This window comes from Acartia tonsa, chromosome 13, assembly GCF_053477335.1.
Source record: "Acartia tonsa isolate MP-2025a chromosome 13, ASM5347733v1, whole genome shotgun sequence".
NCBI classification, from domain to species: domain Eukaryota; kingdom Metazoa; phylum Arthropoda; class Copepoda; order Calanoida; family Acartiidae; genus Acartia; species Acartia tonsa.
Window position 1 is genome coordinate 36,772,774 of NC_137272.1, and position 13,448 is coordinate 36,786,221.

Here is a 13,448-nt window from a genome sequence, read left to right on the forward strand (position 1 = left end):
GTGTTCAGACACTTCCACATATCCATAGTAACAGGATGTGTGTCTGTGTGTGTGTTTAAATCCTGTAGTAGGAAAGTATGGGTTAGTATGTATGTATGAGTGTTCAGTCACTTCCACATATCCTTAGTAACAGGATGTGTGTCTGTCTGTGTGTGTGTTTAAATCATGTAGCAGGAAAGTATGGGTTAGTATGTATGTATGAGTGTTCAGTCACTTCCACTTATCCTTAATAACAGGATGTGTGTCTGTTTAAATCATGTAGCAGGAAAGTATGGGTTAGTATGTATGTATGAGTGTTCAGTCACTTCTACATATCCATAGTAACAGGATGTGTGTCTGTTTAAATCATGTAGCAGGAAAGTATGGGTTAGTATGTATGTATGAGTGTTCAGTCACTTCTACATATCCATAGTAACAGGATGTGTGTCTGTTTAAATCATGTAGCAGGAAAGTATGGGTTAGTATGTATGTATGAGTGTTTAGTCACTTCCACTTATCCTTAGTAACAGGATGTGTGTCTGTCTTGTGTAGAGGTATCTAGGGGCGTAGCCTCTATTATTCATTATGATATAATTTATCAGTATAAAATACTGTTATAAACCATTATTATATGCCAACTCCTAATAAAAGCAAAGCTTTTTCTATAATATATGTCGGTCTGTACGTTCGTCTCATTAATAATTTTTATTGATTAAGTTAGAATTGTCCTTTATATTTCAAATATGAAATTCTAATTCAAGTAACATTTTAAAAAGCATTACGATTTAACAAATAACGTATTTTATTTTTTTGAACGCATTTTTTATAATATAATGATTCTATAATTTTTTTATAATGATTTCTTGGACAATAAGGCATTATGTTGATGTGATAATATGCGGAAGTTAATGCCCACCGCAATGTATGTTATCATAATTATGTAGTTTTCAGTTTCAAAGCTACTCTATGAATTACCATGTCCATCTTATGGGATATAAGAGGATATGGATGTACATCCCCAATAATGATAAATAAAATTACCCCTTCTTTAGATTACAATTAGTGATTGAAACGTTTGGACACTCAACTAAATGAATCAATCAATTTAATAAAAGGTTGTAATAAACAACATAAGTAGGTAATATGTAGTAATAATATATAATGGCATTAGAATATCGTTATTTCAATATTTAGTCAGTCATGGCCACTATTTTGTGATTGCGTAATGATAAATTTTATTTATTTGACTTAAAAATAAGGTAATACAATCAAAAAGATGGTTCTAACCTGAAACCGGGTATTTTAAAATGGAAATATGAAACAAATTAATCAAATTTATATGTTACAAATTTATACAGATGTAATATGTATTAATAAACAAGGATGGCATCATCCATAAAAGTTATTGGATCTTGGATAAAGTAGCTTCGGACAAAGTAGCTTCGGACAAAGTAACTTCGGACAAAGTAGCTTCGGACAAAGTAGCTTCAGGACATTTACTTAAGAAAAGTAGCTTCCTAAGAAAAATAGTCTCCAATAGTAATAAAGACCATGGCCGCAGCGCTCGGCCCCCCGGCCTGCCAACCTAACCTATGTTAGCCTCAGAACATTTATTTAAGAAAAATATCATCAACTGATAATACATAGATGGTTTAGAATTTCGTGGATTTTGAAAAAGTGGTTGAAAGATTTTTACAACTTTTAATGTTGTTTTTACATTTTTTAATAATGTTTTTAAAATTTTTAAAAATGTTTTTACAATTTTTTGGTTAGGTTAAGTTAGGTTATAGGCTAGTGGGCCGAGCGCCCGCGGCTAGGCAGGCCAGGGGGCCGAGCGCAGCGGCCATAACCTTTATTAACAGTGGAGGCTACTTTCCTTAGAACGCTACTTTGTCCGAAAGCTACTTTGTCCTGAAGCTACTTTGTCCTGAAGCTACTTTATCCTGAAGCTACTTTGTCCTGAAGCTACTTTGTCCTGAAGCTACTTTGTCCTGAAGCTACTTTGTCCTGAAGCTACTTTATCCTGAAGCTAATTTGTCCTGAAGCTACTTTGTCCAAGATTCCCCTAACTTTAGAAAAGATTCACTTAAAAAATTGTACCTAGTGAAAATGATATTCTACATGTTATACATGAATATTAGAGAGTTTCAAAATTCCTTGAAATGTCGGATTTTCTGCTGAAATAATAGTAAAATATATTCTAAGGTTTTCGCTAATCGCTGGATCGCTTTTCTCTAGGCCATGTGAAGGATTTCGTTTATCTAATAGGAGGACAGTCGCACCCCCTAGCGAATTAGGTCCTTAAAGAATATCACCTAAGTTTTTAAAGATAAAATTCAAAAATGTTGAATATTGAAACACTCTAATAACATATATTAACTTATTTTATCTAATTAAATATTACCTAAATAGAGAAGTATGGCTAGGGTGTTTCATCACTTTTACATAAATATCAGCACACAGTCAAAATAATCACCAATTATTATATAAAAACAGGGAGGTGAGAACATTGGGCAGTTTATAACACAAGTCCCCAAAGTTTTATAATAACGTTTTCTTATTTTTTAGCTTAGCAACTTTGTTTACTTTTGATAAATTTTGATTGGTTGGTTCATGAAGTTAGGTGTCCAAACGTTTCAACCGCTTATTATAATTTTCATATAGGGTAATTTGTGTATCATTATTGAAGATGTACATCAATTTATCAGCTATTGTCTTATCCCTTTAGATCCCTAATATAATTATCAGAAACGACCTATTATTAGATTTGAAATATTAGATTCTCAAAGGAAGTACATTCGAGAAAGGTAAAAGTTGGGGAAATGATACCGAAGTAAATTTTCCCTGAGGTGTAAAAAATTTAGAAAGGGGGTTAAAAAATGCGCCATTTGACCTAAAAAATAGAATACTCCCTAACCCCAGTAAGACCACCCCAATATTTTTAATTAGCGACGATCTTTGATATATTGATTTCTCTTTATTCCGATTTAATTTTCTTTTTTCTCGCGTAAGTGATAAACTACTGTTCGGCTAGCCTATATCATAATTAGGTTATAGAACTTACATACATATATTTTATGGGAAAAAAGGTTTTTGACATACAAATTGAAAATTTGATACGTTTTCCCCTTTGATTTAAAAGGATAAGCTTGTTAACAAAAAGCGCAGCAGTAAAAAAAAATCTTTTAAATGAAATAGAAAAGTAAATTGTTGTACAGTAACAATATTGGTATTAATTGTGTGACTGCTTGCCCTAGGGCATGTGTTGGATTTCAGGGATATAAAGGGATAAGACATTGACCGATACATTGATTTATAATCCCAATGATGATACACAAAACTACTACTCCTGTAGATTAAAATTAATGGTTGAAACGTTTCAAATCAACTTAATAAATCAACAAATCAAAAAGTCCTCTAAGTTGATAACAAGGTTAAATACATATAAAAAATATCAATTATCAATTGTAACACAAAAGTAAGGATTCACGAAGTCAATTAGGACCGTACAAATGCGCAATCCCTAATTTGTTTTTAAGAATTTGTTACTACTTACAGATGTAGGTAGTTGTTGGTAAGCCAACGAATAAGAAAGCGTTTCTATGAAACTTTGGGGACTGGTGTAATAAACAGCCCATTCTCCCCTCTCTATCTCTTTTTGCGATTTTGCAGTAGGGGGAAATCCTTTTTGTATAATAACTATCTTCCAGTCAAAGGTCTGACAATCAAGGGGGTTGGCTGTCTATTTCTTGTTACATACCCCTAGACGAACAGATGAAACATGGCTATTTTTCATTGGAGTTTTACTTTTATTGCTAAAAATCAAATTTTTTTTATTTAATTTTAGAATCAACCAAATTGACGACTGTAACCTGCCATGCCAGGAATGAAATGGGATACTCAGAAACTACCCATGTTATTACAGGTATCTAGATGTCTTATTATCTATCTAGCTAGCTAGCTATCTAACCTGTCATGTTAAGAATGAAATGGGATATTCAGAAACTACCCATGTTATTACAGGTATCTAGATGTCTTATTATCTATCTAACTAGCTATCTACCACCTATGTATCTGCTCTGCTGGGAACGAAATGGGATATTCATAAACAACCCATGTTATTACAGGTATCTTAATGTCTTATTATATATCTTACTAGCTATCTACCACCTAAGTATCTGCCTTGCTAGAAATGAAATGGGATATTCAGAAACTACCCATGTTATAACAGGTATCTAGATGTCTTATTATCTATCTAGCTAACTAGCTATGTAACCTGTCGTGTTATGATTGAAATTGGATACTATCAAAAAGAGAGGGGGCAATGAGCTGTTGATTACACTAGCCCCCAAAGTTTTATAATAACGTTTTCTTATTCGTTGGCTTCACAACTTTGAGAACTTTAAATGAATTTTGATTGGTTGCTTTATTAAGTTGCGTGTCCAAACGTTTCAATCACTATTTGTAATCTATTGAAGGGATTATTTTGTGTATTAACATTGGGTATGTAGCCAACAATTTTCTATCTCGCTATCTTAACTTATTATTTTAAATCTATGTAAAATTATTTATTCTTTTTAGGCCACAAAAATTGATTGGTACTTGATAACATATCTTATTATGCTTATTCAATTAAGCGGTATGATAATCCAATAAATAAAGAAGTATTATCTAATTTTTTTAGCATACATGATAGAAAATTAAATTACTTTTCTCACAAAATTATCTACATATATATGTTACTTTTTTCAGTGTTCCTTTTTACACTACTAGCTGCTTCGCCCCTAGAGGCCTCTAGGGACACTTAAGGGATGGGTGGGCAAAGAGTCGACCTTACACTTTTTTATTTTAGTTTTTGGGTGTTATGGTCGTTTGCGGCCTTGTTAGCCAGGCATCAACTAATGCATCAAAGAATAATATTTTAACCAAAATGATGCAGCATAAGGACATATGATACCTTTGTCATATTCAACAGGGGTATAAGGCATAGAACAATGGACGATAAATTTAATTTAAATTAATAACAATTATAAGTAGCATCTAATGAAGCAGCTTATAGTGCCTTATAAAAATGACGCCATACATTACAATGTATACTGGCCTATCATTGGTCATTTGTATTGTATGACGCCATTTTTATTATGCACAATAAGCTGCTTCGCCTCTAATGAATCAAAACTATCGGAAGATAAGATTAATTCTTCCCATTAATTTAGAGTTACCATAGACAGACAGTTACTAATTTTTGTTATTTTTGGGGAAAACCTCATTCTCACATAAAGGACCCCTTAAATAGTGTAGTCATTTATTTCCCCGATGTAGTCATTTTTTTTTTCCCTGAGGTATCATTTTTTCCCTGGTATCATTTTTATCCCCGTGGTAGTCATTTTTTCCCCCGAGCATGGCAACCGGTGAACAGAATCTCAGTTCTGCACCACAAGCCTCGCATGACTGAAGTTCTCATGTCTATACAGTCATATTTATATGAAAATCTGAGAAAATATTTTTAGAAGATTTTTAAATTTTTTTTGAAGATTTTAAATTTTTTTTGGAAGATTTATGAAGTTTTATTAATTACTAAAAGAAAGCATAATTACCTCGGGGAAAAAAATGAATAAATAATGAGCTATCGCTCCATCCTTTTATTCCCTTGGGCAAAAAATATTCATTCCTAAACAAAAAACTGGATAGGAATACCCCATTTATCGCCTAGTGTCCTTCTATTTAGGAATATTCAGGGATAAGACAAATAATTGATATTCATCCCTAATTAGGATAAACAATATTACCCCATCTGTAGATTTAAATTATTGATTGAAACGGTTAGACACTTTAAGGCTGATACTAAACAATTAAAATTCAGTAAAAGTACCACTACATTTTGGGCCAACAAAAAATATAAAACTTTGGGTACCAGAACACATTAACACATTTTTTGTCTATTTATGTATCCTTAATTTTATTTTCCTTTGACATAGCGTATAATGTTACTAACAAATATGTATTATTTTTTACAACAAATAGGTAAGGACATTTCATATCAAGTTACATTTTTAATTTAACTTTGTTTAACTAATATTTTTAAAAAGGTTAATAAAAACTCTAATTAATATTCATTTAGACAAAATGTATTGTAATGTTCAAATAAGTATTTTTTTCTGTAAAAATCACCTACAAAAAATTGTATTTCTAAATCCTAATTGGGCCATTCTATTTTATAAAGTATTAAGGCTTTTTTGTCTGTAACTTAAAATTTTCATAACTGCTCAACCGATCGGGTTCTACCTTTAGAGAAGGTTCATATAGTTTCTGATATGGTTTTAGGTTATTTTATTTTAAATATAAAAAGTTTCATGCTATTTTCTCCTGTTCTTATCTCTCTGATTACAGAGCTCTGTGATGCTAGGGGCGAACCGCTAGTCTAGAATAAAATATTACAGATTTTTTACGGCCAATTGAACATCTGCTGTATAAATCTCTTGGTCTATTTATCTCTCTTTGTTACTAATGGATGATGTCATCCCTGTTTTTTTTGCTAGGAATTTATCCAGGGATTTAAAGGGATAAGACAATGGCCGATAAATTGATGTACATCCCCAATGATGACAACCAAAATTACCCTTTCTGTAGATTAAAATTAGTGGTTGAAACGTTTGGACACTCAACTTAATAAATTAACCAATCAAAATTCATTAAAAGTCTCCAACGTTTCTAAAAACTTTGGAGACTACTGTAAAAAAAAACTATTGTCACCTTCCTTCCAGATCTTATTCGCATGTGAAATATGCAAATAATCTTTTGGTTACAACTTGTTTGAGTGAAGGTTAACCATAATTGCAGACTTACTCCCCACCACATCACCCCCCGCCCCTTCAACATCACCACCACCTAAATACTTTAATTTCAATTTAAACTATTTTAACCAGAGCTGGATCTTTAAATCATTTTAGTGGTGAGCCAGATCAGGGTGAGCCAACTTTCCACCAATGAGAGCACAGCATTTTATGAAATGCCGCGCTGTGATTGGCTGAAATTCGGCTCACCCCGATCTGGCTCACCACTAAAATGATTTAAAGATCCAGCTCAGATATTTTACTCTTTCCTAATCAGGGACTTCAAGGAATGGTACATAAACAAAAATCAATAATGCCCCCAATTTAAAATGGGGACAAAATTACCCCATTTGTAGATTGAAATTATTAAATACCAGGATTTAAAATTAAATTAGTTATTTATCACCTAAATAGTCCTATGTGGTAATGAAAAGTTTTTTTGTCCCTTATTTACAAACAATTGCAATCAAAGAAAAATATTAAGAACGACATTATTTTAAAACTTAACCCTTACAGATCGGGCCCCCATTCCCACCTTAATAGATCGGGGGGGGGGGGTCATATTGACCCCCCCCCTCTATCTCGGCTTCTGTTAGAGATAAAGACGTAAAATTTTTTTCTGGTGGTTCATGTGTATTTTTAGAGAAAATTACTTTTTCTAGTCATAGCAGTCAGGCCGCTCCTTAGCCGCTTTTTAGCGGCCAGCTGCTAAATTTTAAAACAGCTGTAGAGCGGCCAATTTTGCAGCTAGGATGACCAAATTTTAGGACGAACTTTTATTTTTCATAAGAAAAAAATTACTTTTTCTGATCATCGCCGAAAAACGGCAAATAACGGAAACCGCCATTTTCGGCGGTTACGGCGGTAAAACGGCGGTTGGCGGCGCCAATTAATATTTTTATCTGTTTATTGTTGCTCAAGAATTTACCAAAAAAATTATAGGTCTCTAGCTGTAAAACGGCGGTTGGCGGCGCCAATTAATATTTTTATCTGTTTATTGTTGCTCAAGAATTTACCAAAAAAAATATAGGTCTCTAGCTGTAATATTCATGATATATGTCTGTAGTAAAAGCCGGATAAAAATCGGTCATAAAGTCGGTCAGGGTGCGGTCAAACGGTCATAACACCACTTTTCTCATAAGGTCATTGATATCTCAGTATTCACAAAAAAAATTTACGTTTCTACCTTATACACAAAAGTCATAATGTAGAAATTAAGATTTATTTAGAATTTTTTTTTAATTTTGGTGCTACCCAACCGACTTTGACCGGACACCACGACCGACACAGACCAGATATCCTAATAAAATCAACTCTTGCCGACGCTTAATTACTAAACTTAAAAAGTCATGAAGCCACAGCTCTCCATCTTACCTACAAAAAAAATGACATTGAAAAACTAGAGGGGGGGGGGTCAATATGACCTTCCCCCCGATCTGTAAGGGTTAATCATAAGGACGCTTCGCTCAATATAAGATGCTTTATCCAACTTTTTTTCTTTTGGGAATATATCTACTCTAGAATTTTATAGATCTAAAAAATGTCGAATTTTTGGCTGCAATTCATGATAGAGATTAAAATTTATGAAGAATATAATAATTATCTGCGATAAATGCAATTTTCGAAGATGATTAAGGTCCCTCCACAGATTATGACGTCATACGATAGAATAGCCAATGGGAGACCAGTATACACTGTAATTTACCAATGGTAAAATTTATGCTGGCCTCTCATTGGTTATTCTATCGTATGACGTCATAATGGTTTCACAACGAACATAGGAGTCCCAAACGTAGGAGGAAAAGCATTAAAGTGGACTAACGCAGGAGTCCCAAACGTCGAAATGGGACAAACGCAAGAGTGGGACAAACGTCGGAGTGGACAAACGCAGGATTTTTGGGACAAACGTCGAAGTGGACAAACACAGGAATTCCTAAACGTCGGAGAATTTTTTTTCAATTTTGATTTTCTTAGTTAGGTTAGGTTAGGTTATAGGCTAGGGGGCCGAGCTCCCGCGGCTAGGCAGGCTAGGGAGCCGAGCGCTGCAGCTATGGTCATTATTTTGTAGATAGGGGTTTGTCTACTCCGATTTTTGTCCCACTCCTAGGTTTGTCCACTTTGACGTTTGGGACTTCTGCGTTTGTCCACTCCGACGTTTGGGACTCCTACGTTTGTTGTAGGACCGTCATAATCTGTGGAGGGACTTTAATCATCTTCTCGTCTGCCATTGAAAAATGCTGTATTATATCCCTGATAATTGGCAAACTTTCACTCAATTTAAAGATTTGAGAAATGCACTGTTCAGTGTTCAACAGTTTAACAAAGTTCATACAAAAGATTTCAAGGACCTAGGGAAAGGCCGGCGAAATGAATTATTTTTTTAGTTTAGTTTCTTCAGTAGCTCATTTTCTATCTATCTTTCATCTTTCTATCTATTTCATTAATAGCTGTATTAATCCGGCCACATCTTTAGAAGTTTTTTGTCAAGAACAAGGCTCTTCCCCATTCTCTGATATATACTACAAAATACCCACAAAAAAAAAGGATTTCAAAACATAAATACATAAAATACATAAAGGTATTCTTAGATATCATCATATTTTACAGTAATTATTTTTCTTGGAAAAATAACCTAGTGCAAATAAAATATTAGATAACAATAAACAATACAAAGCTTCTGGGAAAATCAATGAACTTAATGATAGTCATACATACAAAACATAGGATACTTAATAACTTTATGTTTATATCTTAACATTCCTGGTTTATAAAAGTTGTTAGAAGGGTAGGTGGATTTAATTGTTACAAGATTAGTTTCACTCACAGTAAGATTACTCAAGGATTTGTTTATTTTATCCAATCATAATATCCAATAGCTTTATTAGGGGAAATATCTGTCAAATGCTGCTGTAAAGTCAAACTGCTCTTCATTGTTTTACTATGAATATATAGTCATCAAAAATTTAAAAACATGTCTTGTCTATTGTTAGTTTAAAAACTTTTGAGAAGAATATTAAATCTTGATTGGGTTGTTCAAACTGTTGGTGTCCAAACATTTCTACCAAAAATTTTAATCTGTTTTAAAAACCCAGATGTAAGAATTCTAAATGTACCTGTCCTAACAACCCAGATGAGTGGACCTGACACATACACTCTGACATTAATATTAATATGTAGGAACTCCAAGTGTACCTGTCCTAACAACCCAGATGAGTGGACCAGACACATACACCCTGACATTAATATTAATATGTAGGAACTCCGAGTGTACCTGTCTAACAACTCAGATGAGTGGACCAGATACATACACCCTGACATTAACATCTATCTTAACAACCCAGATGAGTGGACCAGACACATACACCCTGACATTAATATTAATATGTAGGAACTCCAAGTGTACCTGTCCTAACAACCCAGATGAGTGGACCAGACACATACACCCTGACATTAATATTAATATGTAGGAACTCCGAGTGTACCTGTCATAACAACCCAGATGAGTGGACCAGACACATACACCCTGACATTAATATTAATATGTAGGAACTCCGAGTGTACCTGTCCTAACAACCCAGATGAGTGGACCAGACACATACACCCTGATATTAATATTAATATGTAGGAACTCCAAGTGTACCTGTCATAACAACCCAAATGAGTGGACCAGACACAAACACCCTGACATTAATATTAATATGTAGGAACTCCGAGTGTACCTGTCCTAACAACCCAGATGAGTGGACCTGACACATACACCCTGACATTAATATTAATATGTAGGAACTCCGAGTGTACCTTTCCTAACAACCCAGATGAGTGGACCAGACACATACACCCTGATATTAATATTAATATGTAGGAACTCCAAGTGTACCTGTCCTAACAACCCAGATGAGTGGACCTGACACATACACCCTGACATTAATATTAATATGTAGGAACTCCGAGTGTACCTGTCCTAACAACCCAGATGAGTGGACCTGACACATACACCCTGACATTAATATTAATATGTAGGAACTCCAAGTGTACCTGTCCTAACAACCCAGATGAGTGGACCAGACACATACACCCTGACAGGAAGAACTGTCACCATCCACAAGCTGCCAATGTTTAAGCTTCAAGCTAGAACAATCAATAAATATTATGATGTCAGGTACAGGTGTTTTATTATGCAGTTTTACTCAAAGGTATATTCGAGCACAAAAATATCCCCCTTTATTTTGAATTTAGCATGTTCGCTCTTAGCTTCTAGGTGTACTGTAGTGTATAATTATATGTAGTAGCAAGGAAGTTCCTAAAACTTAAACCTAGAAATAAAATAGCCTAAGAGCATTTCGGCACCTATGTAAAGCTTCCCCAAAATAAAAATCTCAATTTTGTATAGTTGTTACTAAAATCGTAAGCTAAAAAGAAACTTGTCTAATTTATAAAATAAGATTAATTGCTTCGGCAGTAGCCTCTAGTGTATATGCCCCAAGCTGACCCACTCAACCAACCCTTCCTATTGTTGTTCACATTTTAAAATACCTCACAAAAGGAATCTTAGTTCTTAAAGAACCGAATTAAAACATTTTCAAATAAAAATCAAATTTGTAAGAATTATGTCCTTTTTAATCTGAAAATCTGCTAATATTTTCAGAGATATGGACTGGAGTAACACGACTACCATAGCCGGAATTCAGCTCAGAGATAACTGTTTCTATTTTAGGTAATAAACAAATTAGGCAAGGATAACAACATACATTAAAAGCAGTGGCGAATAGATGATTCTGCCTAGGGTGTGTATTACATCGTTCCTGAATATTTAAATTTAATAACCTCCTTAAATTTAAAGGGATGCGCTATTTTTACCTTGACAGCCAACATGCCTGTATTAAGGGTTTTATAAGAAGGGGGGGGGTATAGTATACTCTTGTCAAAGGGGGTATAGGGGTGAATACCTAGGGGGATTTATCATTAATTTGCTGGTAATAAAATTTAATATATGTATTTAGAAGTTTTATTCTCATAAGATGATTTTAAACTCACGATTTTGTTTTTTTAGTTATGACTTTCTGGTTCAAGATCCAATAGAAGTTTTAGTGACTGCTTTCAACAAATATGGGGCCTCTCCACCCTCCCCATTGATAACACTTTATGCAGGTACTAGCGGCTACGCCCCCTTGAGGTCTCTAGGGACACTTGAGTGAAAGGGGGGAAGTCTACCTCTACTTTAAATTTTAGTTTTCAAAGAGAAAGAAGCAGCTTATAGTGCCTATAAGAAAATGACGTCATACAAAACAAATGACCAATTTTAGGCTACCATTTGTAGGCAAGTATGACGTCATTTTTTTGTAGGCACTATAAGCTGAAAGCAAAAAAGTTACAGTTTTTCTACAGTTAGGGTCCATACTTCTGGCCATAATGAATGGCTCTATAATTTAGGCATATTTAAACCACCCTATTGATTTTAAACTTTGTTCGAGATTCTTGGAACAATTGGGTATAATTTATAATGCATATCAACTCTATAAACATTACTAGAAAGTTTATTCGTCCACTTTAAACATTAGACTATTATCATACATATTGACACAGCGATTCCCAAAACGATTTAACACCATGTAATAAGCAAAGCTTCTCTACTGATTAATAAACGTCTACAGTCTAAAAACGTTATTATCCTGTATTAAAGTTTATAGAAAAATACAACTTTACATTTTAAGTCGTTGGGGCGGAATTTTTCTTCGATTTCAAATAATCACCTAAAGAACCCAACGTTTTCTCGTATTCATTCGAATCCGGTGGATAGGAACCAGTTCTTATTAATACGAAAAAACTATGTCTAGCATCGTATTATATCTAGCTTTCTAAGAATATAAAAATGTACACTCATAAGATTAAAACAAGTTTTTTTAGCCGGTGCCTTCGTCACCTCGGGGCTAAAAAAAACTAGTTTTAATCTTATAATTGTACATTCTATATCCGCGAAAAGCCGTTTATAGTACGATGCGAGAAATAACTATTATTGACAAAGAATAGTTATGTATCGCATAGTATTAAACAGCTTTCCGCGGGTATAAAAATGTACAATTAAAATGTAAGATTAAAACCAACCTTTTTTAGCTCCGAGATACCGAAGTCAACGGCTAGAAAAACTTATCTTAATCTTATGATTGTACATTTTTATATTCGTAGAAAACTGGATATAATACGATGCCATGAATAACAAATTCCGGCGGACAATAATCGGTTTCGAAGCCATACTGGAAAATGTATTATTTCAGATACCCGTCTCCCGAAACAGCTTTCCTCTGGTTGTGTCTCTTTCTTTTATAACAATATTTATACTAATTTATCTATCTATCTTGTCTTCCATATTTATATCATTAGCCATTTGTTGTCATTTAATAAATTCATTATTTGAATTGCGTTATTTTATATATTTGCAACTGTAATAAAGCATTTAACAAGTACTATCCTTAAACTAAAGTAACAGGATGTTTGTCTGTGTGTTTGTACCTAAGGATCTCGCTAACCGCTGAACCGATCGGGTTCTCCTTAACAGGGTAGTTTGTCATAGGTCCCGGGAAGGTTTATAACTATTTTGGTGGAGGGTACCACCACCCTTACACGAGAAATCACAATAAA

At 33.9% G+C, this 13,448-nt stretch overlaps 1 protein-coding gene across 1 annotated transcript in view; it reads left to right on the forward strand.

Annotated features, from left to right (window-relative positions):
* LOC145304355 (lachesin-like) overlaps positions 1-13,224 on the forward strand; it is a 34,916-nt gene extending 21,692 nt beyond the window's left edge. The window contains exons 9-13 of the mRNA XM_080146223.1: positions 3,827-3,904; positions 10,833-10,971; positions 11,458-11,526; positions 11,863-11,960; positions 13,085-13,224. Of these exons, the coding sequence (XP_080002349.1) occupies positions 3,827-3,904; positions 10,833-10,971; positions 11,458-11,526; positions 11,863-11,960; positions 13,085-13,224 (524 nt within the window). The remainder of the gene's footprint in view (positions 1-3,826; positions 3,905-10,832; positions 10,972-11,457; positions 11,527-11,862; positions 11,961-13,084) is intronic.
* The last annotated feature ends 224 nt before the right edge of the window (positions 13,225-13,448 follow it).